This window comes from Alternaria dauci, chromosome 1 (assembly GCF_042100115.1).
Source record: "Alternaria dauci strain A2016 chromosome 1, whole genome shotgun sequence".
NCBI lineage: Eukaryota > Fungi > Ascomycota > Dothideomycetes > Pleosporales > Pleosporaceae > Alternaria > Alternaria dauci.
In genome coordinates this window covers 1,841,774-1,868,872 of record NC_091272.1, presented here as the reverse complement: position 1 = coordinate 1,868,872, position 27,099 = coordinate 1,841,774, and the positions used below count along the sequence as shown (strand labels likewise).

The following is a 27,099-nucleotide window of genomic DNA, read 5'->3' as shown; positions in this document are numbered from 1 at the left end:
AGCGGGTGTGGGGAGTACAGACGAGCAGTGCGGATGTACTTGGGATATTGAGCGACAATGGGCGTGTGCCCAATCGCCGGTGGTGGGATTGAGCCAGTGACTGGCAAGGTCGCTACAAAGATGCGTTCAGCGAGCTGAATGCACGCCTGAGCTGGGACGGCACGACTTCAACGATAAGCTGGTGTTGCAAGTTTTCCTTTTCACTCTCTGTCTTTTTGTTGTTGTTGTTGTTCTTTCGTCGACTTTCTTTTTTGGCGGGTTTCTTGTTTCACAGCATGGTTCAGGTACGGCATCCGCATAGTAACGATAACGACTCAGGACTCCTGCACACGAAGCACACGACGACAATTGACGCATACAACGAGAAAGCACAACTTGACGACCCCTTTTCACGACTTACGATCAGCAAACATGTGTAAACTACTGCCAATGAATGAAACTCTGTTGCGCATCCACAAAGCCAACCTGTCTGACCACTGCGTATACGCATTTGTGATTACTATCGCTTCCCGCAGTTACAAAAAGATCCCTAAGCATCTGAGCTCGGGACTCCGAACCCATATCGTCCAGAGCTCAATCTTGACCACCCCACGTTTCTTACATGCGGGAGGATGCAAGGCTATGCACGTCGGAAACAGCTGTCCCGCAGTGAGTGGCTCTGCGGTAATGCATCAGGACTGTCGCAGATAGCACTGCATTGGTGGATGATTTATAGTGGTAACATGCCAAAACGAATAGAGAGAGAAGTCGTGGTGCTTCATGTGAGGCTGACGACTATGCATATAGTTTGAACGGGGCAGGATTGTTGTGCATTGTGAATACAGGCAGCTGATTACGCGCTCGCTTCACTGTACGCGTCTACCAGGGTACGTTCTAGAGTGATGACTAGCTATGAATCCGCAGTTCTCCAGGCCACGGACGCCGTGGTAGGTGGCAGTATGCAGGTCCATCAGGGCGAGCTTGGTGGAACTGGCCCAGAAGCGGTCTTTTGTGGGGTGGCGGACATGTGCGTAAAGACCATGCTTGCCTTGTTCCTTGCCTATTGATAAAGCAAGTGCTTCATCTTCAAGAGGCACAGGGAACTGGCCTGTGAAAGGTAGTCTCTGTCATATCGCTGCGGCATGCGAGGGCGAGCGCCCTGGACGATGCGTGCTTGTAAGACGTGTCACCACTCAGTCGTCGGCACCGACAGCCATCTCAAGGACCTCGACGTTACCCCTTCCTTTTGTCTGGCCCTCGATGAGCTCGTTCAAACCCTTGAAGGCTCCAGGCTCGACAAGACCGACAGCTTCCCACTCGGCGCCTATTGTGTCTTGGCTCTCAACGTTCTCCATGAATCCCAATATCGCATCCTTGACAGTGCCGGTAGTTCCCTTGTCGTCTGTGCCTGCTTGCGCCTTGGGTGCGGTCTTTATGGCTTGCTTGAGAACGGACGTCGGGCAGGTAATGCGCAGCTTCATCTGCATACGGGCGACGGGTATGGGTTGGTGGGCTATAAGCGCCTTCATAGCGAACAGCGCCTGCGACTTGGCCGACTTGTTTGTGACGATGCCCGACCACTTGGGCAGTTCTTTTGCTTTGCCCTTGTCCTCGCCATCCTCCTTGCTTTCACTCTTGTCTCCTTGCTGCGTCGCCGCTGCCGAGCTCAACTGGTCGAGAGCCTTTTCGATCATGCCCGTGGTATAGACACGCTTTGTTTTGGGATCCACAAGTTTCCCCGCCACGATATCGATGACCTCATTCTTTGTTCTCTCCAACTCGGCGTTGCGCTCCTTCTCCCCCACCTGCAGCTCGCCATGATCTAGTATGTCGATGATGATATCTTCGAGCGACTTTTTTGGGAAGGCCTTTTCGAGATCGGCTTTGGGTGCGACTTGGCCTTTGGATACGTTGAGAAAGACGTTTTCAATTTGCAGGACGTTGGACAGATCCTTCTCGATCTTGTTGCGCCATTCGAGGACCTTGTTCTTGTAGCATGCGATTTCGAAGCGCTTCTTGCCTTTCGAGTGTTAGTTTTCACAAGCCATGAAGGGTCTAGCGGGGTCTGCGCACCCTTCTTCATGCGCACCAGCGAGACATTGGTGAGCTTGATTTGGTTAGACGGCTGGTTGATTCCGACGGGCATCGTGAACGACTACGGGTGTTGGTATGGGTGTAATCGTGGTTGGAGTGCAGATGTCGGGCGCAAGTTGTAAAAGTTGCATGACATTTTGGTGGGGTCTGCGCGATGACATGCGTAGGTGCACTCACTATGAGTGAGAACAGCGCTAGGCCGGATGTGGAGCATGCAGGTCCGGCTCTAGCTTCCCGCCGCTCCCAGACCAGACAGCTCGGAAGCAGGAAACTCGCCACGGCTTCCATCTCAAGGCGGCTGGGGTGAGGCTGCCGGCGTCATGATGTCTATGATAGCTGGCCGTGGCCGTCGCGTGTCCTGCCAGACGCGCCGATCAACCCTATCGTGAAACGCTAAGCCCATGTGATGCTGGAGCTCGGACGGGCTGTCCAGCCACTCTGATAAGCTGTTGGGATGCGTCATGCTCCGTTGCCTGGACAAGCCGCGCCTCCTCCGCAAGAGCTACCCATAGCTCGACTTAACTAGACCCGCCCCATCTCTCCTTCTCCATCCATCCCTCTTCCTGCCCATCCATCATCGCGTGCTTCTTCATTCACTTGTAGAGGTGCCCGTCTTCCATCTGCTCTTTCACTTATCCACCGCTACAGCTCCGGAAGCTTAGCACCGCCATCATGAAGGTCGCCGCATCGGCGCTCCTCGTTGGAGCCGCTTCGGCCGCTATTGCGCCCCAGCAGCAGCAGCAGCAGATTCTCAAGTTCCCTGATTCCTTCAGCGAGCTCAAGGAGTCGACATCGTCATGGACCAAGCCGCTCCAGAACCTCGAGGAGAGCCTCAAGTCACTCACGGGCGAGGCTCGCGCCGTCTGGGACGAAGTCGCCATGATGTTCCCTGAGAGCTTCGAGAAGGCTGCTTTCTTCTCCCAGCCCAAGCCCCACACGCGCAAGCCCGACAGCGAATGGGACCACATCGTCAAGGGCGCCGACGTCCAGAGCGTCTGGGTCGAGAACGAGAACGGCGAGAAGCAGCGCGAGATCGACGGCCAGCTCGAGCAGTACAGCTTGAGGGCCAAGAAGGTCGACCCCAGCGTGCTCGGCGTCGACAAGGTCAAGCAGTACTCTGGATACCTCGACGACGACGACGAGGATAAGCACCTCTTCTACTGTGAGTACCCCCATGGCCAGCAGACACTCACCCGTATCTAACACACGCCCCAGGGTTCTTCGAGTCGCGAAACGACCCCAAGAACGACCCCGTTGTGCTCTGGCTCAACGGCGGACCCGGCTGCTCTTCGCTGACCGGCCTCTTCATGGAGCTCGGCCCGGCGTCCATCACCAAGGACCAGAAGGTCAAGCACAACCCCTACTCGTGGAACGCCAACGCTTCCGTCATCTTCCTCGACCAGCCCGTCAACGTCGGATACTCCTATTCGAGCGGCTCAGTCAGCAACACTGTCGCTGCTGGCAAAGACATCTACGCCCTGCTTACCCTCTTCTTCAAGCAGTTCCCCGAGTACTCGCACCAGAGCTTCCACATCTCTGGAGAGTCTTACGCCGGACACTATATCCCCGTCTTCGCCTCTGAGATTCTGTCCCACAAGAACCGCAACATCAACCTCCAGTCCGTCCTCATCGGCAACGGTCTGACCGATGGCCTTACTCAGTACGAGTACTACCGTCCCATGGCCTGCGGTGAGGGTGGCTGGCCCGCTGTCCTCGATGAGTCTCAGTGCCAGTCCATGGACAACGCCTACCCTCGTTGCGCCAGCCTCATCGAGAACTGCTACAACTCAGAGTCCGTCTGGTCTTGCGTGCCCGCATCCATCTACTGCAACAACGCCATGATCGGTCCTTACCAACGCACTGGCCAGAACGTCTACGATATCCGCAAGCCTTGTGGCAGCAACTCTCTCTGCTACGACGAGCTTGACTGGATACAGGGCTACCTCAACAAGAAGGAGGTCATGAAGGCCGTCGGCGCTGAGGTCTCCAACTACGAGTCTTGCAACTTCGACATCAACCGTAACTTCCTTCTCCAGGGTGACTGGATGAAGCCCTTCCACCGCGTCGTTCCCGGTATCCTTGAGAAGATCCCCGTCCTCGTCTACGCTGGTGATGCCGACTACATCTGCAACTGGCTCGGCAACAAGGCCTGGACTGAGGCGCTTGAGTGGCCTGGTGCCAAGGGCTTCAAGAAGGCCGAGATGGAGGACTTCAAGATTGACGGTGATGGCAAGACCGTTGGTCAGGTCAAGTCTAGCGGCAACTTCACCTTCCTGAAGCTCCATGCTGGTGGCCACATGGTCCCCTACGACCAGCCTGAGGCTTCGCTTGAGATGCTCAACAGGTGGTTGTCCGGTGACTTCTGGGAGTCGTAGAGGATTTCATTGTGCATTTGAGTGGTACAAATTGTCATTGGGAAAAGTGATTATGCAGTGATTGGAACACTTTCCGCTCCTTACTTGCATCATACGGACTTTGCTGGCTTTTGTATCGAATAGCAATCAACACAAAGAACCATTCTCCGTTCCCGTGATGATATCGTCTGTATGGTTCGTTGCAAAGTGCGCGACTGACCCTAACGACAAGAATACCCAGTTGTCCTAGTGGATGGATGATGTTTATCATCTTCGTCTTGCTGAATGCCGCGTTATCTAGTATGACAAGTGAAGTATGATGAGAAGCTTTTGTGATTTCTCAGTCATGGAGTAATGGCCTGCAACCGAGCAATGTGATTGAATGTTCTGTCGACTTGCTCGTGTCAACGAAATTTGAATCACTGCTCATGTGCACTTTCAACCATCGCCCAGTGAGACCTTCTACTCATCTAGACTGCACTAATCACGCAGGCGTAACCATCGCAATCGCCACTTGCCAGTTTCCCACGGCCTTGTACGCCTCTCTCTGACTTAGCTACATGCGCGTTCCGAACTAACCTTGGAACGCTTTGCTCTTCCACTTGAATCTTAAAACACTGGAACTTTCTCCCAAAAGTTTCTCCTACAATATATAGTCTACCCTGATCAGTTTAAATCCACGGTTATAACCTAACACGACTCAAGATTGGGAAAAGAGTTGAATTGACACAGAAGCGTAAATCTACGGATTTAGAGAACGGCGCCGAATTTGTGACTACCTACAACACCACCTCTGCGACCATGAAGCGTCCTAGAATGATACGACCAATAGCGACAAAAAAGCCACGCACACCTGCTCTCTCTCATCCCGGCGCGGCTAACGACACGAACACCACAGCCACTAATACGGCTTCCCTTTTGCAAACACGCCCCTGGCTTAGGCGTCCCCAGCAGATATCCGAACAAGATCTCTGGATCCTACATCACCGCGACAATCTGATTCCAGGAGCGACGGGACCGCAGGATTGGCATGTGCTCGCGGCAGAGTTCAATAAGCGTTTTGAGGACGAGCTGAAGAAACCACTAGCTTACAATACGTTGAGCAAGCGATGTGGAGTCGCGAGGAAGACGTTCTTGAAGACCAATCCAGAGTATGCTAGAGTATGCGTGTACCCTGTTCCAGAGGCCGAAGCTGAAACGGAAGAGGAATCCGAAGATGTGGAGATGACTGATTCGGAGGAGAGTGTCGATCAGACCGATTCACAAGAGCAGGGACTATGGTATCCGCCAAATCTGGATAATACTAACATGTTCCACGAGCATATACCCAATCTCGCTCAATGGCAGACTATTGCAACGCCAGCCGATAGTTTGGAACAAGAGACTCCTAGTGAACGAGCCTCTTATTCCAGAGTCAATACTCCAATCCCGGGCTCATTCAATCCTTCCACGGTTCAAGACAACTACATACCTCCCACTACCCGTGCAAAGTTCCACCTACAGCACCGCACCAACAAGCCAGTCACATTCCACTTCTTCGATCCGCATGAAGAAATTCTCATGAGAGACGATCCACAGTACATTGACGCCGATATCCTGAAGTTTATCTCACCGTCGTACTCCCGAAAAGCGTTGAGAAGTCCCGAGAGCGGCGTCATCAATCTACCAGAGCACACTGGTCCACGAACAGTAAACATCTTCATCCAACTCGTTTCACCTGAGCGTGCCATTGAGTTGCCTACGCATTATCTTTGGAAAGCGAAGGCACCAGTCCCAGGTGTGTTTGACCGATTTGGTGCCATCCATGTGGAGAAGATTGCTTGGACTGTAGATGCCCTTCTTGAACTTTTGCTCCTCGCTCAGTGGATGGAAGTGTACTGGATCATCGATATGGTAATCGACCGGATGCACTACTTATTCACTCAGCAGGCTAGATACAAGGCCTTATTCGCGGCCATAGGCAAGTCCCCCAGAGGATGCGATGGTGTTGGTGGCCAGCAAGTTCTTGTTGGGAGCCAACTACCGCCTGTGGACAATACCTTCGCCAGTATTGCACCAGAAGACTTTGATGCGGAAACTTTGACCCGTTTCGTCAAGTTTTTTGTGGAAACGCCTGTTTGGAGATTCGTAGCGGACATGATCTACGCATTGGGAGGCGAGGCGGAAGGTGGCGAATGGGTTACCGCGATATCGGGAGATGTGCAATACGCTTTCTCACACGTAGAGAAAAGGTACCTCGATGCAGATACTACGCGACAGGACTTTTGTAAGCGGTATCATCATCACGCTTCAGGTCCAAATGCTTGCTACACATCCCACCCCATTCATTCGGCCAACTATATCATCGATACTCTTTACGCTTCGTCGTACCCACAACGAGAGAATGGTCTCTCTGATGAACTGGCCTCAAGAGGCAGTTTGGTCGACAGCATCTACTCCAGTATCGGCGTTGTTAGTAGGCTGAACAATGGTAACTTGACGCGCCCAATGGTCGCATTAGAAAAGATGATACTGGAGATGGAAACTCGTCTGCACGAGGCGAAGAACGCAATGTGGAGGGCGCTGAAAGCTTCCGATGAAGAAGAGGGAGAAGCAGCTACAGATGAAGTGCGTAGGGCTGTGCTATCAATGTACAGTCAAACGCGCTGCTCGGTGACAGATTCGTGAGCACTTATGTTTGTTAGAGTCGTTCATCATCTGGGATTTTGTTAAGGTCAGATGTCTGAAAGTAGAATTCCAAGTTTGGTTCAATGTCATAATCACCAGTATAATCAAGGCACGCAAATAAACCTAGAGAATAACAACAGAGTGTCTCGATGCGAACAAGGGCAGAGAAAAAAGCACATGTGCAGACAGTGGTTGATGCATGAGTTTGGGAGAAGGGTATCGCGAGAATAAGTACTACCACTATGTTGAAGTTGCAGTATTGCATAATGGTGTGACATGCATATTGTCCGCAGACAAACTGAATGACTTCCGACCTAGATCTTCTCGACTTCGAGAACGTTTCCTTGCGCATCGGTGGCGACCTTCTTCTTGACGAGCGATGCGTTCCTCGGGTTTGGCGCGTTGAAAATGTCGTCGATTTCTTCGAGCGTGCGGTTCTTGGTCTCGGGGATGAAGAGCCAGACAACGAAAGCCTGTATCGGGCACCAGCAGGCAAAGACGATGTACAACCTCCAGCCGATCTTCTCCAGAGCGATGGGGTAGGCAAACTGGTTGATCAACATGGCCGCTGTAAGCGACAAGTTGGAGAAAGCCATGCCCTTAGCACGCATCTCGAATGAGAGCACCTCGACGGGGTACAAAGCCTGGAGCGGCGTGATACCGAAAGCGAAGACAGCATTGAAGAGGAAGACCAGTGCGACGAAGGCGTTACCAGCAGAAATGCTGTCCGTCTTGTTCTGGTAAGAGACCGCACCGATAGCTCCGGCCCAGATAACGGTTACAGTCGAGAAAGTGCCGATTAGCATAGGGCGTCGACCCAGTTTGTCGACACAGAGAGCGCCTACAACAGCCTGCGTACAAACTATCAGTACCCCTAATTGGTGATCTTCATGTAAGTTGACTTACGAAAGCAAGCTGCATACAGCTCTTGCCCAGGTTGATGTTCATCTTCTTGATCTCATCTGTGACGCCTGCGGATTCAAGCACACCGGAGATGAAGTAGTCGACAGCACTGTTTTACAGAAGAATCATAGTCAGCCTCGTTTCTTCTGACGCTGCATCTGGAAGCTTGACATACCCGTTACCTGCCCATTGACCAAAGATAGCAACGATACAGTTGCACGCGAGACGGTAGCGCGCGGGGCGTGTCTTGAAAAGAGCGCCGTAGTCCCACCAGCGCTTGTCACCTCCATCCATGTTGAGGTACTCTTCGTATTCGCGGATTTGCATGGAGACCCAGATACTGTCCTCGTTGCCACAACCATGGTATTTGGCAAGAGTCTTCTTGGCTTGGGTGTGTTTACCGCGGGTGTACAACCTAGATCCTGTCAATATGCATTCTCATGCACGAAACATAGGGAGAAGCATGCTACTCACCAGCGAGGACTCTCGGGAAGAAGAAGCGGAAGTACAACGAGCAGGGCGGGGAACAGCATCTGCAGCCAGACAGGAATCCTCCAAGATTGGTTGCCTGCAAGATTGGCGGATCCACGTGTGACACCGGCTGCAAGAAGCGATCCCACAAACCAGAAAGTGTTGTAAAGACCAGTAATGACACCTCGGTGGGCTGGATGCGCAGTCTCGATGACGTGAAGGGGACCAGCTGTTGTCATGATTGGGACCGCGAAGCCGAGTAGGAAACGACCACCCATGACTAAATGTTGGAGCGATAAGTTAGCGTGTATTCAATGTAAGCATCTCATATGGGCGTCTCTTACATTGGCCGACGGGGTTGGACGCAGGAGCAGTCGACTGAATGATTACTCCAATGCAACCAAGGACTCCACCGATCATCATTCCAATTCTGCGGCCCCAGGTATCGCAGGCAGGGCCAATGAAGGGAAGGGCGACAACTCCACCAATCTGGTACATGGAAGTGACAATGCCAGCCCACGCGCCCGTGCTTTCGACGTTGTAATACTCCTTGAACGTGTTGTTGGTGAGGAGGGAGTTGAACATGGATCCGTCGAAACCGTTACATGTCGAGCAAAAGAAGCCAACAAATGCACAGACGTAGAGCAGCATAGCAGAAGAAGAGAAGCGAACTACAGGCTCCTTCAGCTTGGCCTCGGCTATGGCTTCAGAGCCAGAGATGATGACGATATCAGCCACGGCACTTTTATGGTCCTGTTAGGGTGTAAGTAAACTCGACGCTTCATGACTTGAAGATGGTCCTTACGCCATGCTCTGAGGTTGTAGTGACATGAGACTCCTTGATGTCCGACATTGCTGCGGTGGAGATACTCCAGGCGAACTGTGCAGAACACATCTGGGATGCAGCTGGGTTATTAAACAAAATCGGGAATGCACAAGGGTAGACCTGCAGTGGCCAGAGTGCCGGGCTATGGCCCGCAATGTCCGGCTAATGCTGCATCCTAGCGGCGTGCCGTCGAAATCACAGTTCTGGAAACACGTTTCCGAGCTAAATGATTACGGAGGGCTCTGGTCCGTGGGCCTGATTAGGAAGCGGCTCCAGCTCCTCAAGAAAGCCTCAACCGTCCCGTTTACGTGCAGACGCCACACGCTTGGGGAGTATGGTCACAGCGAGAGTTGAATCTTGCGGAATCGTGGGCCGTAGTCAAGTGTTCTGACCGCTCTATGGCAGCTGCCACTAGTCAAAGACACTTCCACCACACCGAACACATTCCTGATAGATAGCGGCGCCGCAAACGCGGGGGATTTGATGGGGCCCCGAAAACCGGGATGTATCCTGGTTCAACAAGGGTATCTATTTTGCTGTCCTCGGCAAGGCTGCCCCAGTGGATGCGCATCAGCGTTGAGAAAAGATCGCCTGTTCCCGAGTATGCCTCCCGCCTGGGTTTTAGAAGCGGAAGGGTAGTCCTTAATATCAGCAGATAGCGTCCAACACATGCTGGAACGTAGATCGCTAGTTTGAACAGAGGCGCTGGGCGATCTCTGCGCAAGACTATCAGCATGGTCACGCTGTATAGAGGAACCAGCGCTGGCGTGCGGCCGCCTCAGGTGAAAATAGCGCCCATCGTGATAGTAGCAGTTTTATCCGCGAATAAGCTCGAAGGATTGGCGCGAGCGCATCGTACAGCATACCTTAGGGGCGTTTGCTGAGAGGTTGCTGACGCTTCATCCTGCATGATAATCGGCTCTAAGCGCCTCGACGCATGTCCGGGGTCAAAAGTAGAATCAACTTAATGAGAGCTAAGTGTTTCCAAGTTGGCGTGTCATGGACAAGTGATGGGGTGAGGATGTTGTGGTGCAACGGAGGAATCCCCATCCCTCGAATGCCCAGCCGTAAGCGACGGCGCTACTGTGACCTTCCCGCGGGGTTAACACAAAGGGGGACAGGAGCTACGGAGTGGCCGTCTCCGTGCCAGCTTCAGTCAAGTAAATATCCTCAAGCTAACGGTTCCACGACGCCTCCATTGTTCGCCTTGAAAGGGACCTTGACTGCTTGGCTGAAATGCAACGTGCGGTAGGCGATGCATGATCTTTGACCTGCCAAGGTAAAGCAAACCTGTCACACATCTTCTGGGCACCGGTAACCCGGTCCGGCTCGGTCGCGCACTAGATGTTTGCACTGGGATCGTTTGAGCTTAAAACATGTCCTTGAAGTCTTGTGATTTCTCTAGACTTCGTTCCGGATGCATCCCCATTCGAGCAAGACTCCCCGAGTCCAACTTTAAAGGATTCAGCAAAAGGAAATTTTAGTTCAACCTGAGCTAGACCTGGCCTTCCACCGGATTGACTGCCGTAGGATTACTCTTGTATCTCGGAGTTGTTCACGACTTTCCCGCGCCCTCCATTCCGCTCTACACAAGAAAGATACTAGTCAGTACAACCCGCGGAAAGATTGCAGGTGGACCACGAAGCAACACGATTCAGAAGAAACTACAGCACAAAGGAATAGACTAATTGATTCTGGACAAATAGGTCATTTACATGGCGCCGAGCTATATCGATCGCTGGATACTCATGTGATCAAGAGCCCCGGATCTCGTTGTGGCAACTAACTATTCTTGAGGCATTATTCACACGGGAGCTCTCGCCACCATGTCCTGGATCTCGGCGATCAAGTCCACACTACACTCGTCCATCTGAACGAATTGAGCAGCCAATCCCGCAGTACGAACGGTGGTAGCCCAAAATCTCCGCGCTGGATCCTCGCTGCAAGTACACTTAAAGAACAGGTTGAGATCTTCGACATCTAGACTGACTTTGGCGTTCGACTCAGCGAAACGGCGCCAATGAGCTAATATCAGCTCACGAACCCAATCATCTTCGAGCTGAGCGGCGAAGCAGTACAGGTGTATGAGCGAGCCATTATCGTGAGGGAGATCAGCCGGCAGTTCAGCCAGCCCCTTTGATGAGACACAACGTACGTACCATTGAACGACTCTAATGTCACAGCAATCAAGCTGCACTTGTATGCTAGCATTGCCATTCATCAACCGTTGTAGCACAGCCGAACTTCCAAGGTCTTCACGGTTAGCAGTAACAGTCCCTAGTGATACATCCTGCGCATCAACAACCTTGATCACTATTTCTTCGGTTTGTGTTGACCTCAGTTGATCTAGGTATGTGTCCAGGTCCGCCGTCTCATTACGAATGTCGTCTGGTGGCATCCATCCACCGATACGATGGTCGGGGATGTAATCTTCGAACGGGTCGGCAGCTGTCTGCAACTCGTCGGCGCCAACATCTCCCGTACTACGAATCTCTTCGTCTCCGGTGCCACCTTGCACGCGATGATTATGCGGCTTGACGACTAGGATAGCTGAATGCCGACCCTGCGATGGCTTGGACTTCTTCGTATATACTATGCTGGTTGGATAAGTTGGATGCTTTTCCATCCAAGCACTTCGATGTTGCCGTGCACGCTTTTCCATCGCCGCTGGACCGACGCTCAGCTTATACTTCTCGTTGTATGCTTTGGCGACAGTTGGCCACGAGAGGGGGCCATGCGTTTCTGACGTTGCACCGTATGCGTCCGGCTGGTTGTTGTCACGTGTCATAATGATGAAGCCGACCTGCTCGTCAGAATGACGCTGTTTTGCTTCTTTATCCATGTTGTTCATGGTGTGGGAAGCACCAGTGTGCGTGATCTTCGGTGTATCCATCATCGATGCGTCCTCTTGGTCGTCCTCGACCTCATGGTCGTCCGGCTGGTATTCATCTGCGCTGTCATCCGCCACATCTGTGGCAAGTGAGCTGTCCTGATGATGAGTTGGATCTGCACCTTTAGCAGCCTCCGAATTATTGACAGTGCATATTGGTGTGCTTTTGGAACCTGTTTTCACAGCATCCTGTTCATGTGAAGACGACATGTCAGCGGTGAGGCTTGTCGTAGAGTAGCGAGGTCTAGGTAGTAATATGGAAGGGTACTAATAGATCTGTTAGGCCGTTGTGTGTGATTCATGTAGAGATCGTTTACTGGACGTTATACGTTCACATTCGTGAGCTTTCTTCGCATTTTTTTTTCACACCGAGAGCCAGCCACAACCTACCACACATGTATTGGAAAGGGCGGTACCCCTATAGTACAACCACATGTCAATTGGGTCTCTTCAGGAGTGTCCGAACTTCCCTGGTGTTTACACAATACATCGATCTTACGAAGGCATCGAAATTTCAATTAAAATAAGGAATACATATACAAACTCTGTTTGCACTGTGTCTGCAGATACGGCTCGAATCGCAAGGAAGTATTGAGGGTGGTAGACAATTCCAGGGAAGACACTCTATTTCGTCGCAATTTTGCGCATACAGTTGATGCGGATGAATTGCATTAGAGGTCTACAAAAGGAGTAAATGAACAAAGACGGACACTGAGCAAGCATTGCTACCCCCTCAGTGAATAGAAAACCTTTTCCCTACAAACTTCTTCTTTCCAGATAGACCAAATTTTGCCTTCACAGCTGCCCATGTACCTGGCTCTTTCTTCAGACGCGCTAAAAAGTTTGCGACATCCCCTTTGATTGAGGTTAGGATTTGTAGTATATCTTTCGCGCTCTTCGAGATACCATTGAGATGTGTGCGAATATGCTCTTCCGCAAGCCCCGAATCTTGGCACATGGTTCGGTGCACCTCGTTGTAAACGTACAAGTCCTGGATGGCACTATCGAGAAGCGGATCCAGTTCGAGTGGCAAGCTGGCTATGTCAGAAGTGTATGGATCAGAGAGCGATTGGAAAAGCAGTTGGTAGATTTGCAGCACTTTGAGAGCACGAGAGAACAAGCGATGTAGAGGTGCTACCTCGCTATAGATAGCGTTGTGCAGCATTTCCATCTTACGTAGTAGAGTGGCCTTATCATTAACAGAAGTGGCTGCGGATGATATCTCAAACTCTAGCTTGTCAATGAGCGTGGTGAACGTTTCGTTGAATTGTTCGTTTTCGTCCTCGATCTGAGAAGCGTGTGACAGAATGTTAGCAATACGCGCTTCATTCGTTGCTATCATTTCTGCGTCTTGTGCTCGGAGGTCAGCGAATGTCTCAGCCATGCGTTCGTTTTCTGTTTGTAGCTGCCGGATCGTAGACTCATGCTGGCCAAGCTCATTCTGTAGACGCTCTAGTTTGGCAGTGACTTCATTGGAGGCAACTTGGTCTTTGACAGCGAGACATAGATCGCGCTGGTAGCGTTGCGCACGTCGTTGGGCATCCTCGGAAAGCTCACGGTAGTAGTCGATCTGGCGTTGCGCTTGTTGGAGATCGACCTTGAGAGCCTTGAATTCTGCTGGCTGGTCGTCGATCTCGGTTTCTTTCTCCTTGATTTTGGCTCGCAGGAAATTGTTGTCGGTCTGTAGATCCTGCTCATGAGCCTGAATCTCCTGAATGTATTGGCGTGCTGCGTTCAGCTCACTCATTTTTGAGAAGTGATTCTGCACATTCTCTGGGATGACGTCCGCGATCTTGTAGCCTTTTCTTCTCCCCTCTTCCACAAGCTGGAATATCTGCTTCTGCATATCGCCCAGTGTAGACATGGCGATGGTGATGATTAGTGACTGGCGCTCGGCGTTTAGTAAGCTCTGCAAAGTTGATACAGTGGAAAGGACCGAGAAGGTTTTAGGGTTGAAACCTGGGTAATATACAGTATTGCCATGATATGCCTACAGTGTGGTTATCAAGGTACTTTAGGTCTGCTGCAAATGACTACCTATGACGGAAAGGCGAGACAGCATCGTGCTTGTACAGTGTTTTGGTTCAGGACGAGACACAAACTTGACCTGTAAGAGTGGACCAATTGGATGATGAATAGCTAGATGCCTATCGTGGTTGACTTGGAAGCAAAGCAATCGGCCCGGTGAAGGGGTCCACAGTGGGATTTCTTACTTTGTGAGCACCGCCGGGTGGGTGCCAAGAGAACTCGTCGAGTCTGGTCCAGCGAGGTGGAGTTGGCGAACTCCGCGCGAAAGCCCCACATGTCGGCAAAACCTTCCGCCGCCCAAATTTTCGAGCCAGGAACTTTGCTGCGCGCGCCTTCCAAGTCTCACGTCTCACGTCACCATCCCATACCCGGCTCTACTCGCTCGGCACCATGTTCGCTGTTCCCGGGTGGAACGTTGCAGTACAGGTAAAGACTCAGGTCGAGGCACCTAACCAGAAAGATTCCACGAAACCTGGGAAGAAGGCGCAGAAGAGGAAAGAGAAGCGCGAGGAGCAGCAGGTCAATGCGGATAACCTGGCAGAACAATGGGACAGCATAGCCAATGGAAAAGGAACGCAAGTGGAGAAGACTAAGAAGCCAGAGGCGGATGGCGTAGAAGCGACAGATGAGGCTGCGCAAGAAAAGCGTGGGAAGAAGAGGAAGCGAGGAAAAGCTGGAGGCAACAAGGACAAGGCAGTGGATGGTGATGGCGAAAAGGGAGTAGAGGCAGAGGCTACGACGGTAGCCGGAACTTCAAAGATCAAATCAGATGCTACTGTGTCTGCTGAAGAGAAGCCCTCAATGGCTGAGAGCGAGTCAAAACGCGAGAAGAAGAAGCGCAGGAAGGAGTCCAAAGCCGACAAACTGCTCGCCGCGAATGCTGCCGACGCGAAGCCTGCCGCTGAAACTTCAGTCTTGGAGAACCTCCTTCCCGAACCCAAGGGCCTCACACACCTCCAGCGATCTATGCGCAGCAAGCTAGCTAGTGCGCGATTCCGTCACCTGAACGAAGCCCTCTACACGAAGCCCTCCGCCGACAGCGCGTCTCTCTTCAAAGAAGACCCATCCATGTTCGAGGACTACCACCGCGGATTTGCGCAGCAGGTTGAGGTATGGCCATCGAACCCTGTAGACGGGTACGTGAACAGCATACTCGTCAGAGGCAAATTGCGGAACAAGGACGTGCGGAAGGACAGAAGAGGACCAGCAAAGAACGGAGTCCGCAGGGGCCCAGGCTTTGAAGAAGAGGAGCCTACAGGCATAACACCTCCCCGAGGCGACGCGAAACCACTGCCCAGAGACCTCAAAGGCCACAGCACAATCGCCGATCTCGGCTGCGGAACAGCTTCGTTATCGTACCGCCTGCAGCCGCACCTCAAGTCCCTCAACCTCACATTCCACTCGTTCGATTTATCCAAACCTACGGGTCCCTCTGCCGACCTCGTGACCATAGCCGACATCTCCGCCCTCCCCATTCCCGACAACAGCGTCGACGTAGCCATCTTCTGTCTCGCTCTGATGGGAACAAACTGGCTCGACTTCATCGACGAAGCATACCGCATCCTTCGCTGGAAAGGCGAACTGTGGGTTTCGGAGATCAAATCCAGATTTGGACGCGTAGATAAGAAGAAGGGCGGCGTACCCATAAACTCTATTGGCTCGCTCAAGAAGACCATGGACAAGAAGCCGCCCAAGGCGAAGAAGGCAAAAGCGGATAAACCATCCGAGGAAGGCCCTGTCGACTCGGAAGACGAGGCCGAACTTGCGGTCAATGTGGATGGACAAGAGGGCAAAGAGGGAACGGATGTTTCCGCGTTCATTGAGGTGCTGAGGAAGCGGGGATTTGTGCTTGATGCTCTGCCGGAGAGGCCAGGGGATGCGATTGACTTGAGCAACAAGATGTTTGTCAAGATGCAGTTTGTCAAGGCGGCACACCCGAGCAAGGGCAAGAATGCGAGAGAGGACCAGAAAGCAGGAGCTGTGGCGCAGAGGGGCGGGGGTATGAAGTTTGGGCTCAAGGGCAAGAGGCTCGGTGCGGGTGAGGGAGAGGGCGAGGGCGATGAAAAGGACGGAGCGGTGTTGAAACCTTGCCTGTACAAGATCAGATGAGCGGAGCGTATGATTGGGTGGGCCTGCGAGTATACTATCACAACAAGAAGCGCGCAGGTGGCGTTGAAAGCCTTTCGTCAATTGATCTATCTGATCTTCGTGAAGATGTGTTTATGCATAGGACACTCTTCAGCTTCTATTTCCGATCAATGATAATACATGCATCCATGCTATCCGATGCCATGTCGTGAGCTCGTTTCCTCATCTCCTCATGTAAAGAATTATTTGAATCATCCACGTCTTTTGAAATGGCAAACACCATGTCAAGCGAGTCGTAGGCAAAGGCAGGCAAGCGCCGTGTATAGATACCGGGAATATCCTGATGTCCCTGCATTCGCTAACCGATGAGAAAGCTTGCAGCGTGTTCGACATTGCCTCCAAACATCTCCAGGGCCTGTATGGCTTCTTGTTCTGAGCAGCCAAACATGCCGGTGAGTTGCTGCACGTGCTCGCGGGGGAAGTTGCTGCTAGGTGCAGACGGTGCGGGTGCCTTGGATGCTGTGGGTTGGGCCTGCGGCTGTGCGGGCTGAGACGACGACGATGAGGCGCCTGTATTTGAGGAACCAGCTGCAGCGCTGCCTTTTGGTCGTACAGCACCCGTCTTTGCACCAATCTCCTCTCCATTGGGACCAGCCACGGTCGGCTCATTCAACTCGGCCTCCTCGAAGCTCCTGGGAATTTCCGACTCGTGCAAAAAGGGCACTTCCTGACCTGCAAAGCACAGTGCGTTCTTCTCGAGATCAATCTTGGCACGGTAGCGCTTGAGCATATCCAGACCAAATAGTAGATCAACGTCCTTGCCTTCCATGACTGTGAAAGCGCAGGGCATGACTGCGCCACCAATCTTGATCTCGGCGTGATGGACACGGCCCAGAATGCGCGCTGTACCGACACCACGCGCCATGCCGGCGTATCGGACGTCCATGAGCCGCATGATACCACATCGCTCTGCGCAGTCGGGAGACATGATTGTGGCCTGGGCGCCAGAGTCGACAAAGGCCTTGACGGGCACGCCGTTGACCTCGGTATTGACGTAGAGCATGTGCACGCGAGTGAATACTGTGCGAGGTTAGCGAGGGCTCAACAGAGTCGGACTTGTGTTTATGTTTGTACCTTCGGGGTTCTCGTCGTATGCCTTTTGCAAATTCTCCACCACACGGTCCTGGCGAATGATGTCTTCTATCTTCCGTTGCGCCTCGACGTTGAAGGGGTCCTCGTTGAGCAGGGCGATCTGGTTCTGGCGCTCGCGCTCCGACTCCTCGGCCTGTCGTTGCCTCATGGCATATGTATCTCTCCAGCGGGTGGGGTCGTTGACGGCGGCGGCGAGCTCCGGGTCGCCCTGACGCAACTTGTTCATCTGCTGGGGGTCGTTGAGGACGAGCTGTCGCACGCCCTCTGGATCGGGTTGGGCGGGCCTGCCCGGGTGCTGGACGTTCCTGTTCTGTCGGGGTGCGGGGCGCATGACGACGGCCAGCATCTCGCCATCCCGTACGCCGGCATCCTCGAGCGTCTGCGTGTCTATGGCTACCGGCTGGCCGTTCAGGTAGAGGCTCTGTGACGCCGCGGGCAGGTTGGTGTCGGCCTCGATGAAGCCCTTGAGGTCCTTGACGGTGCTGCCGGGCGGCAGTTCGAGCGTCAGCAGGTCCGTGTCGGCCGGTGTGCCGGGCGCGGTGATGGATATGGTGACGCGAGGCCTGGCAGCGGCGGGTTAGCAGCGTGCTTTGGGGGGGCACATGTGGTGGTGGCACAGCAACGGTTTCGGTAGAAACTCACATGGTGGAGCGGAGCGCGTTGGGGCGTATGCGGGCACGTCTGGATGAGGCCAAAGGGTGTGACACGCGGGGGGGTGGTTGAGGTTGGCGTGGGCCGGGCGGGAGCTTATAGGGAACGAGACACTGGGCCGGGTGGTGTTTTTGTCGCAACCTTGGGAACGCGGTCGTTGCCTGGGCTGGAAGGGACTGGAATGTCGTGGAGCCGCGATCCCAGCGTCGGATGAATCAGCGCGCAGGCGCAGTCGAGGGCGTGGGCGTGAGCGTAGTCGTCGGCGAGTATACGGAACCACGACGTTGGCCGTGTAGGCCCAAGCTAGCACAGCGTCTGCCATGCTTCGACGTCGGCCCAACGCAGCATGCAGGAGAATCATCTGGCCGCTGCACCCGTCCTCATCCTACTGCACGTCATCCGTAAATCAGTGCCTGCCCCGTTGCTAGTCAGGGCATGCACGAGACGAGCGACGGCCGTTGGGCAGATGCCGCCAACACGACTTTGCTGCCGCGTTTGAGCAACACGGTCACGGTCACGGTCACGGTCACGTCTGGGATGAGTACATGATCCACGACCACGACCACGACAAGAACACCTGCGAGACATGCCCCCCCGCCAGCTCCCCGAGTCAGCTCCCGTCCCCAGCTAACCCGGAACGATCTGCAACGGCTGCGCGAAGCGAAGCGAACCGCTAGTAAAGGCGGGGCTGAGGCCGCAGAGTCTCGTGACTCTGCCAGGAACCACGAACCCACAAACTCACCACGGCAATCCGGCTTTCTGCGGCTGCATCCACCTGCCTCGCTGCCGTACCCTCCCCATCGCCAGCCCACGACGCCTGGCGCCACCCACCGCCAACATGCCACGAGACTTGCTAGCCGACAAGAAGACGCTGGATGCCATGCCCCAACTATCAAGAGAACCCGAGACCGTCTCCAGCCCGGAACCCGTCGAGCAATCTGCCGGCAGTCTGGTGCCCCATCGCAGCTCCAACATCGCCCAGGAAGAGAGACTGAAGCAGATGGGAGTTCGTCCATATGCTTCTCTGCTGAACATCGACGACCTTGATGACTGCGACTGGCTTGAGCATGCCGCCTTTGATCCGGTGGAAGCCGCGTCGCGCGAGAAGGTGAGAACGACATTTTGCTGTCTTTCCTGTTTCCCTGGTATCACATTCGGTGCCTGCATCTCTTGTTTCAGTACCACCGTTGGGCTCCGTCAGTCCTTGCCTCATGCGCTCTTCTCCATGACCAGGTTACTCCAGTCGTCTCGTCTGCATGCTTTTCGTCTGCCTTGATCTCCATCCAATGCTGCACCAAAATTCATATCTCCTTCTTGCTTCCATCAATGGCGTCAATTGAGTTTGTCTTGTCGTGCGCTGGCCGGTCGCTCTTTCCTATTTCGGCCGTTTGCGTGCTACGCCCCTTCCCTCTCCAGACTTGGTCCAATAGACTCTGAGCTTGCAAGCCAACCGTGATACAAACGTTTCCAGGTCTGGCGCTGACCAATCGCAGCTCGAATATCGCCTGCGAACCTGCGGTGAACTCTGCAGCGGCCTCTTCTCTTCCGCCTACCCCACCACATCAGGACCACTAGGCGAGACCATCAAACTGCATTCGTTCCCCTCATTGGACTCGACCGACACAGACCGGAAGCGTGTGATCATCGGTCACATCATCTCAACCAAAGCGAACTCACCTGTTGTCACTGATGACGCCATGGACTACCCCAAGGACTGGAAGACCAACTACCAGCTTACGCCAAAAATAGGGCATAACGAAGACGGTCAGACGGTATGCCTGCATTCGCTATGTGTGCATCCGAACTTTGCACGCAAAGGGCTCGGCTCGATATTACTGCAGAGCTACATACAGAGAATCAAAGACTCAGGTGTCGCAACGAGGATAGCGCTCATCTGCAGAGACCGATATATACAGTTCTACGAAAAGGCGGGATTCAAGAAGATTGGTCCGAGCAAATGCCAGTACGGTGGAGGAAATTGGGTCGACATGGTGCTAGACTTTGAAGACAGTGGCGATGATGGGTGGGAGTATTGAGTGAAATTGGCAGGATGGATTGATAGCGATAGACTAGATCATGTGCTACAAAATAAGGCGCCTGCCAAAGTCTACGCATACTGACTCCTATCCTCCCACCCACTCTGCAACGCCTTTCCATCAATGTTCGCAAACGCGAAGCCACTCTCATATCTAGCATACTCAATCAACTTCAGCGTATCCAACTTCGCACCAGCCTCGGTCTGCGCCCACATCACCACACTCAAAACGTTCTCGCCATTCGTGTTGAGAATACCAGGAGGAATAGGGAAACGAGTCTATAAAGCAAGGTCAGTCTATGTCTCACATGCATTCCGTACAGCCATGACATACCTGCGGTCCAATGTGCGGAACGTATTTGCCATACTGATACCCGTTCATGAAAAGCAGCATCCGGGCAACGGTACCTTTCGGTGCACCGACTTCAATGCCGAGAGGGACGTCGAGGTCGGAATCAACAGAAAGAGAAAAGGTCGTTGTGAACCAGCCGATGGCGGCGCCTTGGACGCCGTCAGTGGTGGGGCTAGCATCTTCCCAGGAGGAGGTATCGAAACCGGGAAGATGCCATCCAAGACGTTCACCGTAGAGACCGCCTTCGTTCATGGGGCCGCGAACCTAAACATCGTTGTACCAGGTCAGTATATGTTTCACATGCGTGTTCGTAAAGGACAGTTACTAACAGGGTCGATGTTACGCTCTCCGCCCGCGTTACCTTGTATCTTCCATTGGTCAAAGGATAGCTTGGTGTTGTTGCCGCTGAGGAGCTGTGCACCGAGTATACCACGAGGGTTCTCTGCGCCTGCTGGGCCTGTGGACGTCTGGTCGTGGCCGGTATAGTCCGTCGCTACTGTCAACACATTGCCTTCGTCCTTCAATGTGATGTTCTTGAAAGACAGCAATGCTGTCGTCGAAGTCTGCGACGCGTTACCGGGATGGTAGCCAATCGACTTGCCGTTCAACCATGCGTTCCATCCTAATGTGATCATGTAAACGTCAGTATGAGTCTCACATGCAATCCGTACAAGGGCCCGTCTTACCTGCAGCCACACCACCCTGAACTGTGATATTGAGAGATGTTGCAGATTTGCCTGAGAAGTACCCGCGGTAGATCTTGGCCCCAGTATAGTACTTGTAGTCGCTGCTGAAGAGTACAGGAAGAGTGAGGGGCTTCACAGGGCTTAACGTGGTGCTCTTGTTGGCGACTACCCAATTGCTGTCGTCGTATGAGGGTTCTATCTCGGGCGAAGATCCAGCCGCTTTGAAGTTGGAAAGCTCCGGAAGAGTGATTTTGCGGTCCTTGGTACCATTGATTGCGGCAGTCAGGGAGCCGTAGGGCGTCTTTGTTGTAGCGAGCTCCTTTCCATTCCAGGATATGGTATTCACACCAGAGCCAGCGTATACCTCAATGGTCGTCGCATTCGCATTGTCGCCAACAACAGAAACTTTGTCGCCCGATATGCTAGCCGAGCGAACCAGATATGGTCCTTGCACAAAGATCTGGTGCTCGGGAGTGACGTTGGGATCTTCAGTCGTTGGTGGCGCAAAAAAGGTATAGGCAGTTGGTATATCGAGCAGGTAAGCAAGCACGCCGTTTGAGAACTCGACCACCGTTGCACCCTTGCTCTGGGTGTAAGAGAAGCTTGAGTATGTGCTATTCGCTGGCGCGCTTGCAATGTCCGACTCTACGCCGTACGTTTTGAAGGTCAGGTTGTTCTGCGATTTGAACGCGAATTCTCCCGTCTGTCCTTCGCGTGTGTAGAAGACGATGACAGGTCGATCGAACAAGCCATAGGTCGCGATCTCAGCCGACGAGTAAAGTAGTGTCTCTTTACCCACAGAGTAATCTGTGACCACCCATCGACTTTGTCGACCAGCAAGCTGTAAGCTCGAAATCTTGACATCGCCTTCAGATGTCTTGACCGTCATCGAAAAGTCAGTCACGGCACGGGTGCGTGTGTTGTTGTTTTCGGCGAGATAGAATCTGCTCTCTGTATCGCGGTTCTTGAGTTGCCAGGTCCAGATAGCTGAACTGTCGACTGCATTTGCGGTGCCGTTGTTTTCCATAAAGGTGTTATGAAGACCCTTGCTAACACGAGTGAAGAGGGCGAGAAGCTTGTACTGCTTGAATTTGTCGCGTACCTCTCGGGTCTCGCGTAGTGGTGCGTCGTAGTCGTAGGAGGTGTACACTACCTAGATACAGGAGTACAAAGTCAGTATATGTCTCACATGTAGTTCGCAAATGGCAGTTACGTACGGGAGCGGCACTGTAAAGGTAGAGGTACGAAGTCAGTGTATGTCTCAAATGCGTTTCGTGCAGTCCCAACTAACCTATGTCCCCAGTTTGTACCTCCGTACGCCATGTACAGGTTCAAAAGACTAGCTCGTTGTCCAATCAGTCCTTTGTAGAAGACATCCGCGAATTCAGGGCTCTGTTCAGCTAAGCACTGATCGAAGAAGTAACCACCCCATGGCTGGAACCATCCTCCCTAGAGAAGTGAAAACAGAAAATTAGTGTGTGTCTCGTGTATATTTCGTTTGTTCAACTTACTTCAAACTCGGGGAGATATTCAGGTTGAGTGGGGGAGACCTCCTGGAACCACTGGTAGTAGGTCCTCGGCAAGTTGAATCCAGTATCGAGATTCGTGCAGCTCATGCCACCGGGGTAGCTGTCCAGACCGTAAACGTTGATCGCACCACCGACATTGTTGTAATCAGTGGACCAACTCTTCGATCTAAAGCCCTTCTCGTTGTGTGACAAAGGTACGATGATGCCTGCGTCTTTGAAGGCGGTCTTCAGTTGCTCCATGTAGATGACCAACGTGTTGTCGGCTTCGTAGCGAGTTTGCTGGAGTTCGTTTTCGACTTGGGCTAGGATGACTGGTCCACCGTTGGTGATCTGGTTCTGCGCAATGATTGTGCCAACTTCAGCAATCCATTCCGACCATGCTTGCCGATATGTCTCATCTGATGTGCGGTACTTGCCACCACTCCCGTCGCTGGTCCAAAGTGCGAAGCCACCACCGTTGGTCTCGGCGTTGCAGTACGGCCCTGGCCGTGCAATCACGTAAAGGCCGGCTTCTTTGGCCATGTCAAACAGGCGCTGAATGTCCTTTCCAGGCGTCGCGAAATCGTACACGCCTTTCGACGCTGAATGGTATGACCAGAAGAAGTAGATTGAGACAGCGTTCATGCCATTGGCCTTGAACTTCTGGAACACGTCGAGCCATAGTTCTGGAACAGGGAGACGAGCGTAGTCTGAAAAGCACACACGCAAGGGTTAGCATATCTTTCGTGTAGGATCTGTGCATTCCATCTCATCAACGTACGGAATTCTCCACTCATAATCATTACGCGCTTGCCATTAACCATGAGCGACCCATTATCCCATTCGACGTCCGTTTGAAGGCCATTGTCGGTAGCCAACACGCCAAAGAATAGCGAGATCGCGACAGCAAAAAGATGGAAGAACCTCATCTCGACTTCCTGTGTAACCAGACAAGGTCCAACACTGGACGCGACGCGACTTTTGCTCAAGCACCCAGCCTCAAAGCTCGCATGTAATTAACCCGTAAATTTTTACCGCGGTCAAAGACCATGCTCCGGGCCTGGGCTTCACGCAACGATATCATTGACGGTATAATGTTCGCCATGGAAGAACTACTGCAAGCGAGGCCGTGGGGTAATATATGCAAGGTACTAAGACCCCAGATGTGGCGTTTTGCGGAGAAGAGGGGACATCATCTGCCCGAAAATGCCGAGGTGCCTGTAAAGGGAGCTTGCCCAGGTGCACACGCGGAAGGTTTGCCCCAACAGGAAGGCACAATTCCGATGCGCGTCATGGAAGAGTTCAGCAGCGCCTGTTCTGTGTCCTTTGCTGGCCTTCGACACGCAGCCACAGAGACGGGAAGGAAAGCACGAGCGACTCGTGAATCGCCGGGAATAACGCAGGTGCGTAATCAGTATCCGGTAGACGGGCTAGCCGTTTTTGTGCGCTACCTCATCCATCGCAGAGAGTTTTCTCATGGTTCTCCCCTGAAGTGGGCTACGGCAGAGTCAAGCATTTTAGTTTCCGTATTTCCCGATGCTTGTCACGCGGCTCTAGCAACGCATTGACACGGCAACGAGCGTGCCTTTGGACGACAGGTCTGGACATGTCCACAGGTGGATTTTTAGTGGGTTCACCTATTGGAGGATATTTTCCTGAAACGAAAGTCCCCTGGCGACACACACGCACTGAGCAAGTGTTGCTTCGAGCGATCACGTCTCTCTCAACTCGTTTCGATGCTCTCCACTTATTGGAGGACTTCGAAACAGTCCTTCATCTTTCAATATGGAGAAACTCGACTCGGGAAATGATGGGCACGTCAGCTCTACCACCGATACACCAGTAGGAAGCTGATGGCTAAGTCATTGACGTGTGTGTATATCATTGCTAGAAATGTATATATATGTGTGGCGTACCAAGCATATAGGCCAAGCGACCAAGCATTTCACCCACTCTTTTAAGCTTTTCTTCAATATCAAACATCTTTCACAATGGTTGCCTTAACTCTTGGTATCTTCTTGACGTCCCTGGCGGCGTCTGCTGTTGCAGCTCCGGCCCCGGCCATCACTCCTGCACCCAAGCCCGAGGTCGTGAAGCGTGTCTCCAGCTGCACCTTTTCAGGCTCCAGCGGAGCTGCTGAGGCTTCCAAGTCACAGTCCTCATGTGCTACCATGGTCCTTTCCAACGTTGCTGTCCCTTCTGGCACAACGTTGGACCTCTCTAAGCTGGCTGATGGCACCACTGTCATCTTCGAGGGCACCACCACTTGGGGTTACTCGGAGTGGGCGGGCCCTCTTCTTGACATTCGCGGAAAGAAGATTACTGTCAAGGGCGCTGCGGGATCTGTTCTTAATGGCGATGGTGCTCGCTGGTGGGACGGTGAGGGTGGCAACGGTGGAAAGACCAAGCCCAAGTTCTTCTCCGCTCATGCTCTCACCGACTCCTCCATCACCGGAATTACCATCAAGAACCCTCCTGTCCAGGTTGTCAGCATTAACGGCTGCGATGGTCTTACCGTTACAGACATGACCATTGATGCGTCCGACGGCGACAAGGACGAGCAGGGCCACAACACAGATGGTTTCGATATCGGCGAGAGCAACAACGTCATCATTGATGGCGCCAAGGTTTACAACCAGGATGACTGTGTAGCTGTCAACTCGGGTACCGTACGTATTGCCACAGGATTGGGGTGTCCATACCTGCTAACAACTCGGCTAGGAAATCACCTTCAAGAACGGCCTCTGCTCTGGTGGACACGGTCTATCCATTGGCTCGGTTGGTGGTCGTGACGACAACACTGTCGACACGGTCACCTTCTCCAATTCCGAGGTCACCAAGTCTGTCAATGGTGTCCGCATCAAGGCCAAGTCTGGCACAACCGGCAAGATCAACAAGGTTACCTACGAGGACATTACTCTGTCTGATATTTCCAAGTACGCTGTCTCCCGGTTTTAATCGTCATCTAATACTAATTCGTTCCAGATACGGCGTTCTTATCGAACAGAACTACGATGGCGGTGACCTTCATGGTGACGCGGACAACGGTGTCCCCATCACCGGCTTGACACTCGACAACGTCACTGGCAGCGTTTCAAGCAGTGGCTACGACGTCGTTGTCACTTGCGGCGAGGGCTCTTGCACTGGCTGGACCTGGACCGGTGTCGACGTTACTGGTGGCAAGACCTATGCCAAGTGCTCCAACGTACCTAGTGTTACCAAGTGCTCGTAGAGACTTGATAGCATGCGGGCCCGGCTCGGTTGAGATGAAGCACAATTCCTCTTGACGTCTGGCATGTCGCTTGAAATCTGCAGTCTTTTCTTATGCTGCGCTGTAAATATTCGTTTCCTCTTTTTACGTCTTCGGAAAGGCGGGGGGTTAGGCCCTCCTTGGAACTCGTGTAGCCAATACATACTTTCTCTCGCTCAATATGCTGAATCTTCGAGATCGGAACCGGACATGCGCGACACTCTGTGTCTTGTGGGAGGCACCGCGCCATCTGCACAATGTTTGAAGACAATGGCTGGTATTGCAAAGGGTCGAGATCGCGAGCATGCCGGCGACCGGAGCAGTGCGCTTAGTCCTGCCTTCTAACCTTAAACGTCTTAGCTTGCCCGGGCATGACGCGACTGTCGCGGCAGCCATGACCGACCCATCGCTCCTCACACATGCCGCATTCCTCGCTTCAAGATCAATGCACCAAGCTCTGGAACCACAATCGCCTTGAAGCACATGTCAAGTATAACCTCGTATCTTGCCCGCATGCTATCTGGCCCTCCAAACGGATTAAGAAACTAGAAAGCACTAGCCGGCTATCGCCAGTACGCGTGCCGTCCTTCCTCCAATCCCTTCCTCTCAGAAATCTGTTCATTCATCGAATAGCGACTCAACGCTTCCTGCGAACCAAAACACTTTACCGTGTCCGCTACGAGCCCCGCGACCGCCGTGACCTCATTCTTCGCATCCGGTGTGGCCTCTTGCAGCGTCCGGCTCAACCGCTTGAGGTTCTGGATTTGCAGCTCGATACTGTGTAGGCTAGAATGGACCACGAAGCTAAGGGACTCTGTTGGGTCTGATTCACAGCTGGAACCGTTTGTTAGCACAATCGTCTTCACATCCTACAGGCACATACCTGTTGTCATCTCCATCTTCGAACAAGCTATCGTCGTCGACTTCAGGAAGCGCTCTGAACTTTAGATCCCTTGGTTTAGCCCTAAAACAAGCATCGTCCAGGGTCGTTACCTGATCCAGCAGACGATCAAGGCTTCGCGATGCAGCGTCCACGACCTCCCTTTTGCGTGAGTCGATCCTGGCCATGCCTTCAATATTTGCAAGATGAGCCCACACCCGCAAATCGAAAGCAAATGCTTGAGTCTGTTCAACTATTTTCTCAAAAGTGAGGTCTTGAGGCTCC

General features: G+C 53.0%; 11 protein-coding genes across 11 annotated transcripts; 5 read left to right on the top strand and 6 right to left on the bottom strand.

Moving 5' to 3' along the window:
- Positions 1–1,172: 1,172 nt before the first annotated feature.
- ACET3X_000592 (uncharacterized protein) lies at positions 1,173–2,125 on the bottom strand (the record flags this gene model as incomplete). The annotated part of the gene is made up of 2 exons (XM_069447904.1): positions 1,173–1,999; positions 2,053–2,125. 2 exons carry the CDS (start codon positions 2,123–2,125, stop codon positions 1,173–1,175), a joined length of 900 nt encoding a protein of 299 aa, XP_069310834.1.
- A 620-nt stretch (positions 2,126–2,745) lies between these two features.
- Positions 2,746–4,448, top strand: ACET3X_000591 (uncharacterized protein; the record flags this gene model as incomplete). Its single annotated transcript, XM_069447903.1, has 2 exons — positions 2,746–3,235; positions 3,289–4,448. 2 exons carry the CDS (start codon positions 2,746–2,748, stop codon positions 4,446–4,448), a joined length of 1,650 nt encoding a protein of 549 aa, XP_069310833.1.
- Positions 4,449–5,228: 780 nt separating this feature from the next.
- On the top strand, positions 5,229–7,094 carry ACET3X_000590 (uncharacterized protein; the record flags this gene model as incomplete). Its single annotated transcript, XM_069447902.1, has 1 exon — positions 5,229–7,094. One exon carries the CDS (start codon positions 5,229–5,231, stop codon positions 7,092–7,094), a length of 1,866 nt encoding a protein of 621 aa, XP_069310832.1.
- Positions 7,095–7,408: 314 nt separating this feature from the next.
- Positions 7,409–9,321, bottom strand: ACET3X_000589 (uncharacterized protein; the record flags this gene model as incomplete). The annotated part of the gene is made up of 6 exons (XM_069447901.1): positions 7,409–7,945; positions 8,001–8,106; positions 8,173–8,412; positions 8,472–8,748; positions 8,813–9,221; positions 9,274–9,321. The coding sequence occupies 6 exons, from the start codon at positions 9,319–9,321 to the stop codon at positions 7,409–7,411; spliced, it is 1,617 nt and encodes a 538-aa protein (XP_069310831.1).
- A 1,777-nt stretch (positions 9,322–11,098) lies between these two features.
- On the bottom strand, positions 11,099–12,394 carry ACET3X_000588 (uncharacterized protein; the record flags this gene model as incomplete). Its single annotated transcript, XM_069447900.1, has 1 exon — positions 11,099–12,394. The coding sequence occupies one exon, from the start codon at positions 12,392–12,394 to the stop codon at positions 11,099–11,101; it is 1,296 nt and encodes a 431-aa protein (XP_069310830.1).
- A 523-nt stretch (positions 12,395–12,917) lies between these two features.
- On the bottom strand, positions 12,918–14,048 carry ACET3X_000587 (uncharacterized protein; the record flags this gene model as incomplete). The annotated part of the gene is made up of 1 exon (XM_069447899.1): positions 12,918–14,048. One exon carries the CDS (start codon positions 14,046–14,048, stop codon positions 12,918–12,920), a length of 1,131 nt encoding a protein of 376 aa, XP_069310829.1.
- Positions 14,049–14,602: 554 nt separating this feature from the next.
- Positions 14,603–16,321, top strand: ACET3X_000586 (uncharacterized protein; the record flags this gene model as incomplete). The annotated part of the gene is made up of 1 exon (XM_069447897.1): positions 14,603–16,321. The coding sequence occupies one exon, from the start codon at positions 14,603–14,605 to the stop codon at positions 16,319–16,321; it is 1,719 nt and encodes a 572-aa protein (XP_069310828.1).
- Positions 16,322–18,941: 2,620 nt separating this feature from the next.
- Positions 18,942–20,139, top strand: ACET3X_000585 (uncharacterized protein; the record flags this gene model as incomplete). The annotated part of the gene is made up of 2 exons (XM_069447896.1): positions 18,942–19,211; positions 19,597–20,139. The coding sequence occupies 2 exons, from the start codon at positions 18,942–18,944 to the stop codon at positions 20,137–20,139; spliced, it is 813 nt and encodes a 270-aa protein (XP_069310827.1).
- A 71-nt stretch (positions 20,140–20,210) lies between these two features.
- Positions 20,211–23,613, bottom strand: ACET3X_000584 (uncharacterized protein; the record flags this gene model as incomplete). The annotated part of the gene is made up of 7 exons (XM_069447895.1): positions 20,211–20,417; positions 20,473–20,754; positions 20,820–21,112; positions 21,177–22,329; positions 22,464–22,625; positions 22,688–23,394; positions 23,466–23,613. The coding sequence occupies 7 exons, from the start codon at positions 23,611–23,613 to the stop codon at positions 20,211–20,213; spliced, it is 2,952 nt and encodes a 983-aa protein (XP_069310826.1).
- A 1,062-nt stretch (positions 23,614–24,675) lies between these two features.
- ACET3X_000583 (uncharacterized protein) lies at positions 24,676–25,916 on the top strand (the record flags this gene model as incomplete). The annotated part of the gene is made up of 3 exons (XM_069447894.1): positions 24,676–25,353; positions 25,406–25,620; positions 25,670–25,916. The coding sequence occupies 3 exons, from the start codon at positions 24,676–24,678 to the stop codon at positions 25,914–25,916; spliced, it is 1,140 nt and encodes a 379-aa protein (XP_069310825.1).
- Positions 25,917–26,497: 581 nt separating this feature from the next.
- On the bottom strand, positions 26,498–27,002 carry ACET3X_000582 (uncharacterized protein; the record flags this gene model as incomplete). Its single annotated transcript, XM_069447893.1, has 3 exons — positions 26,498–26,768; positions 26,818–26,876; positions 26,928–27,002. 3 exons carry the CDS (start codon positions 27,000–27,002, stop codon positions 26,498–26,500), a joined length of 405 nt encoding a protein of 134 aa, XP_069310824.1.
- Between the last annotated feature and the right edge of the window lie 97 nt (positions 27,003–27,099).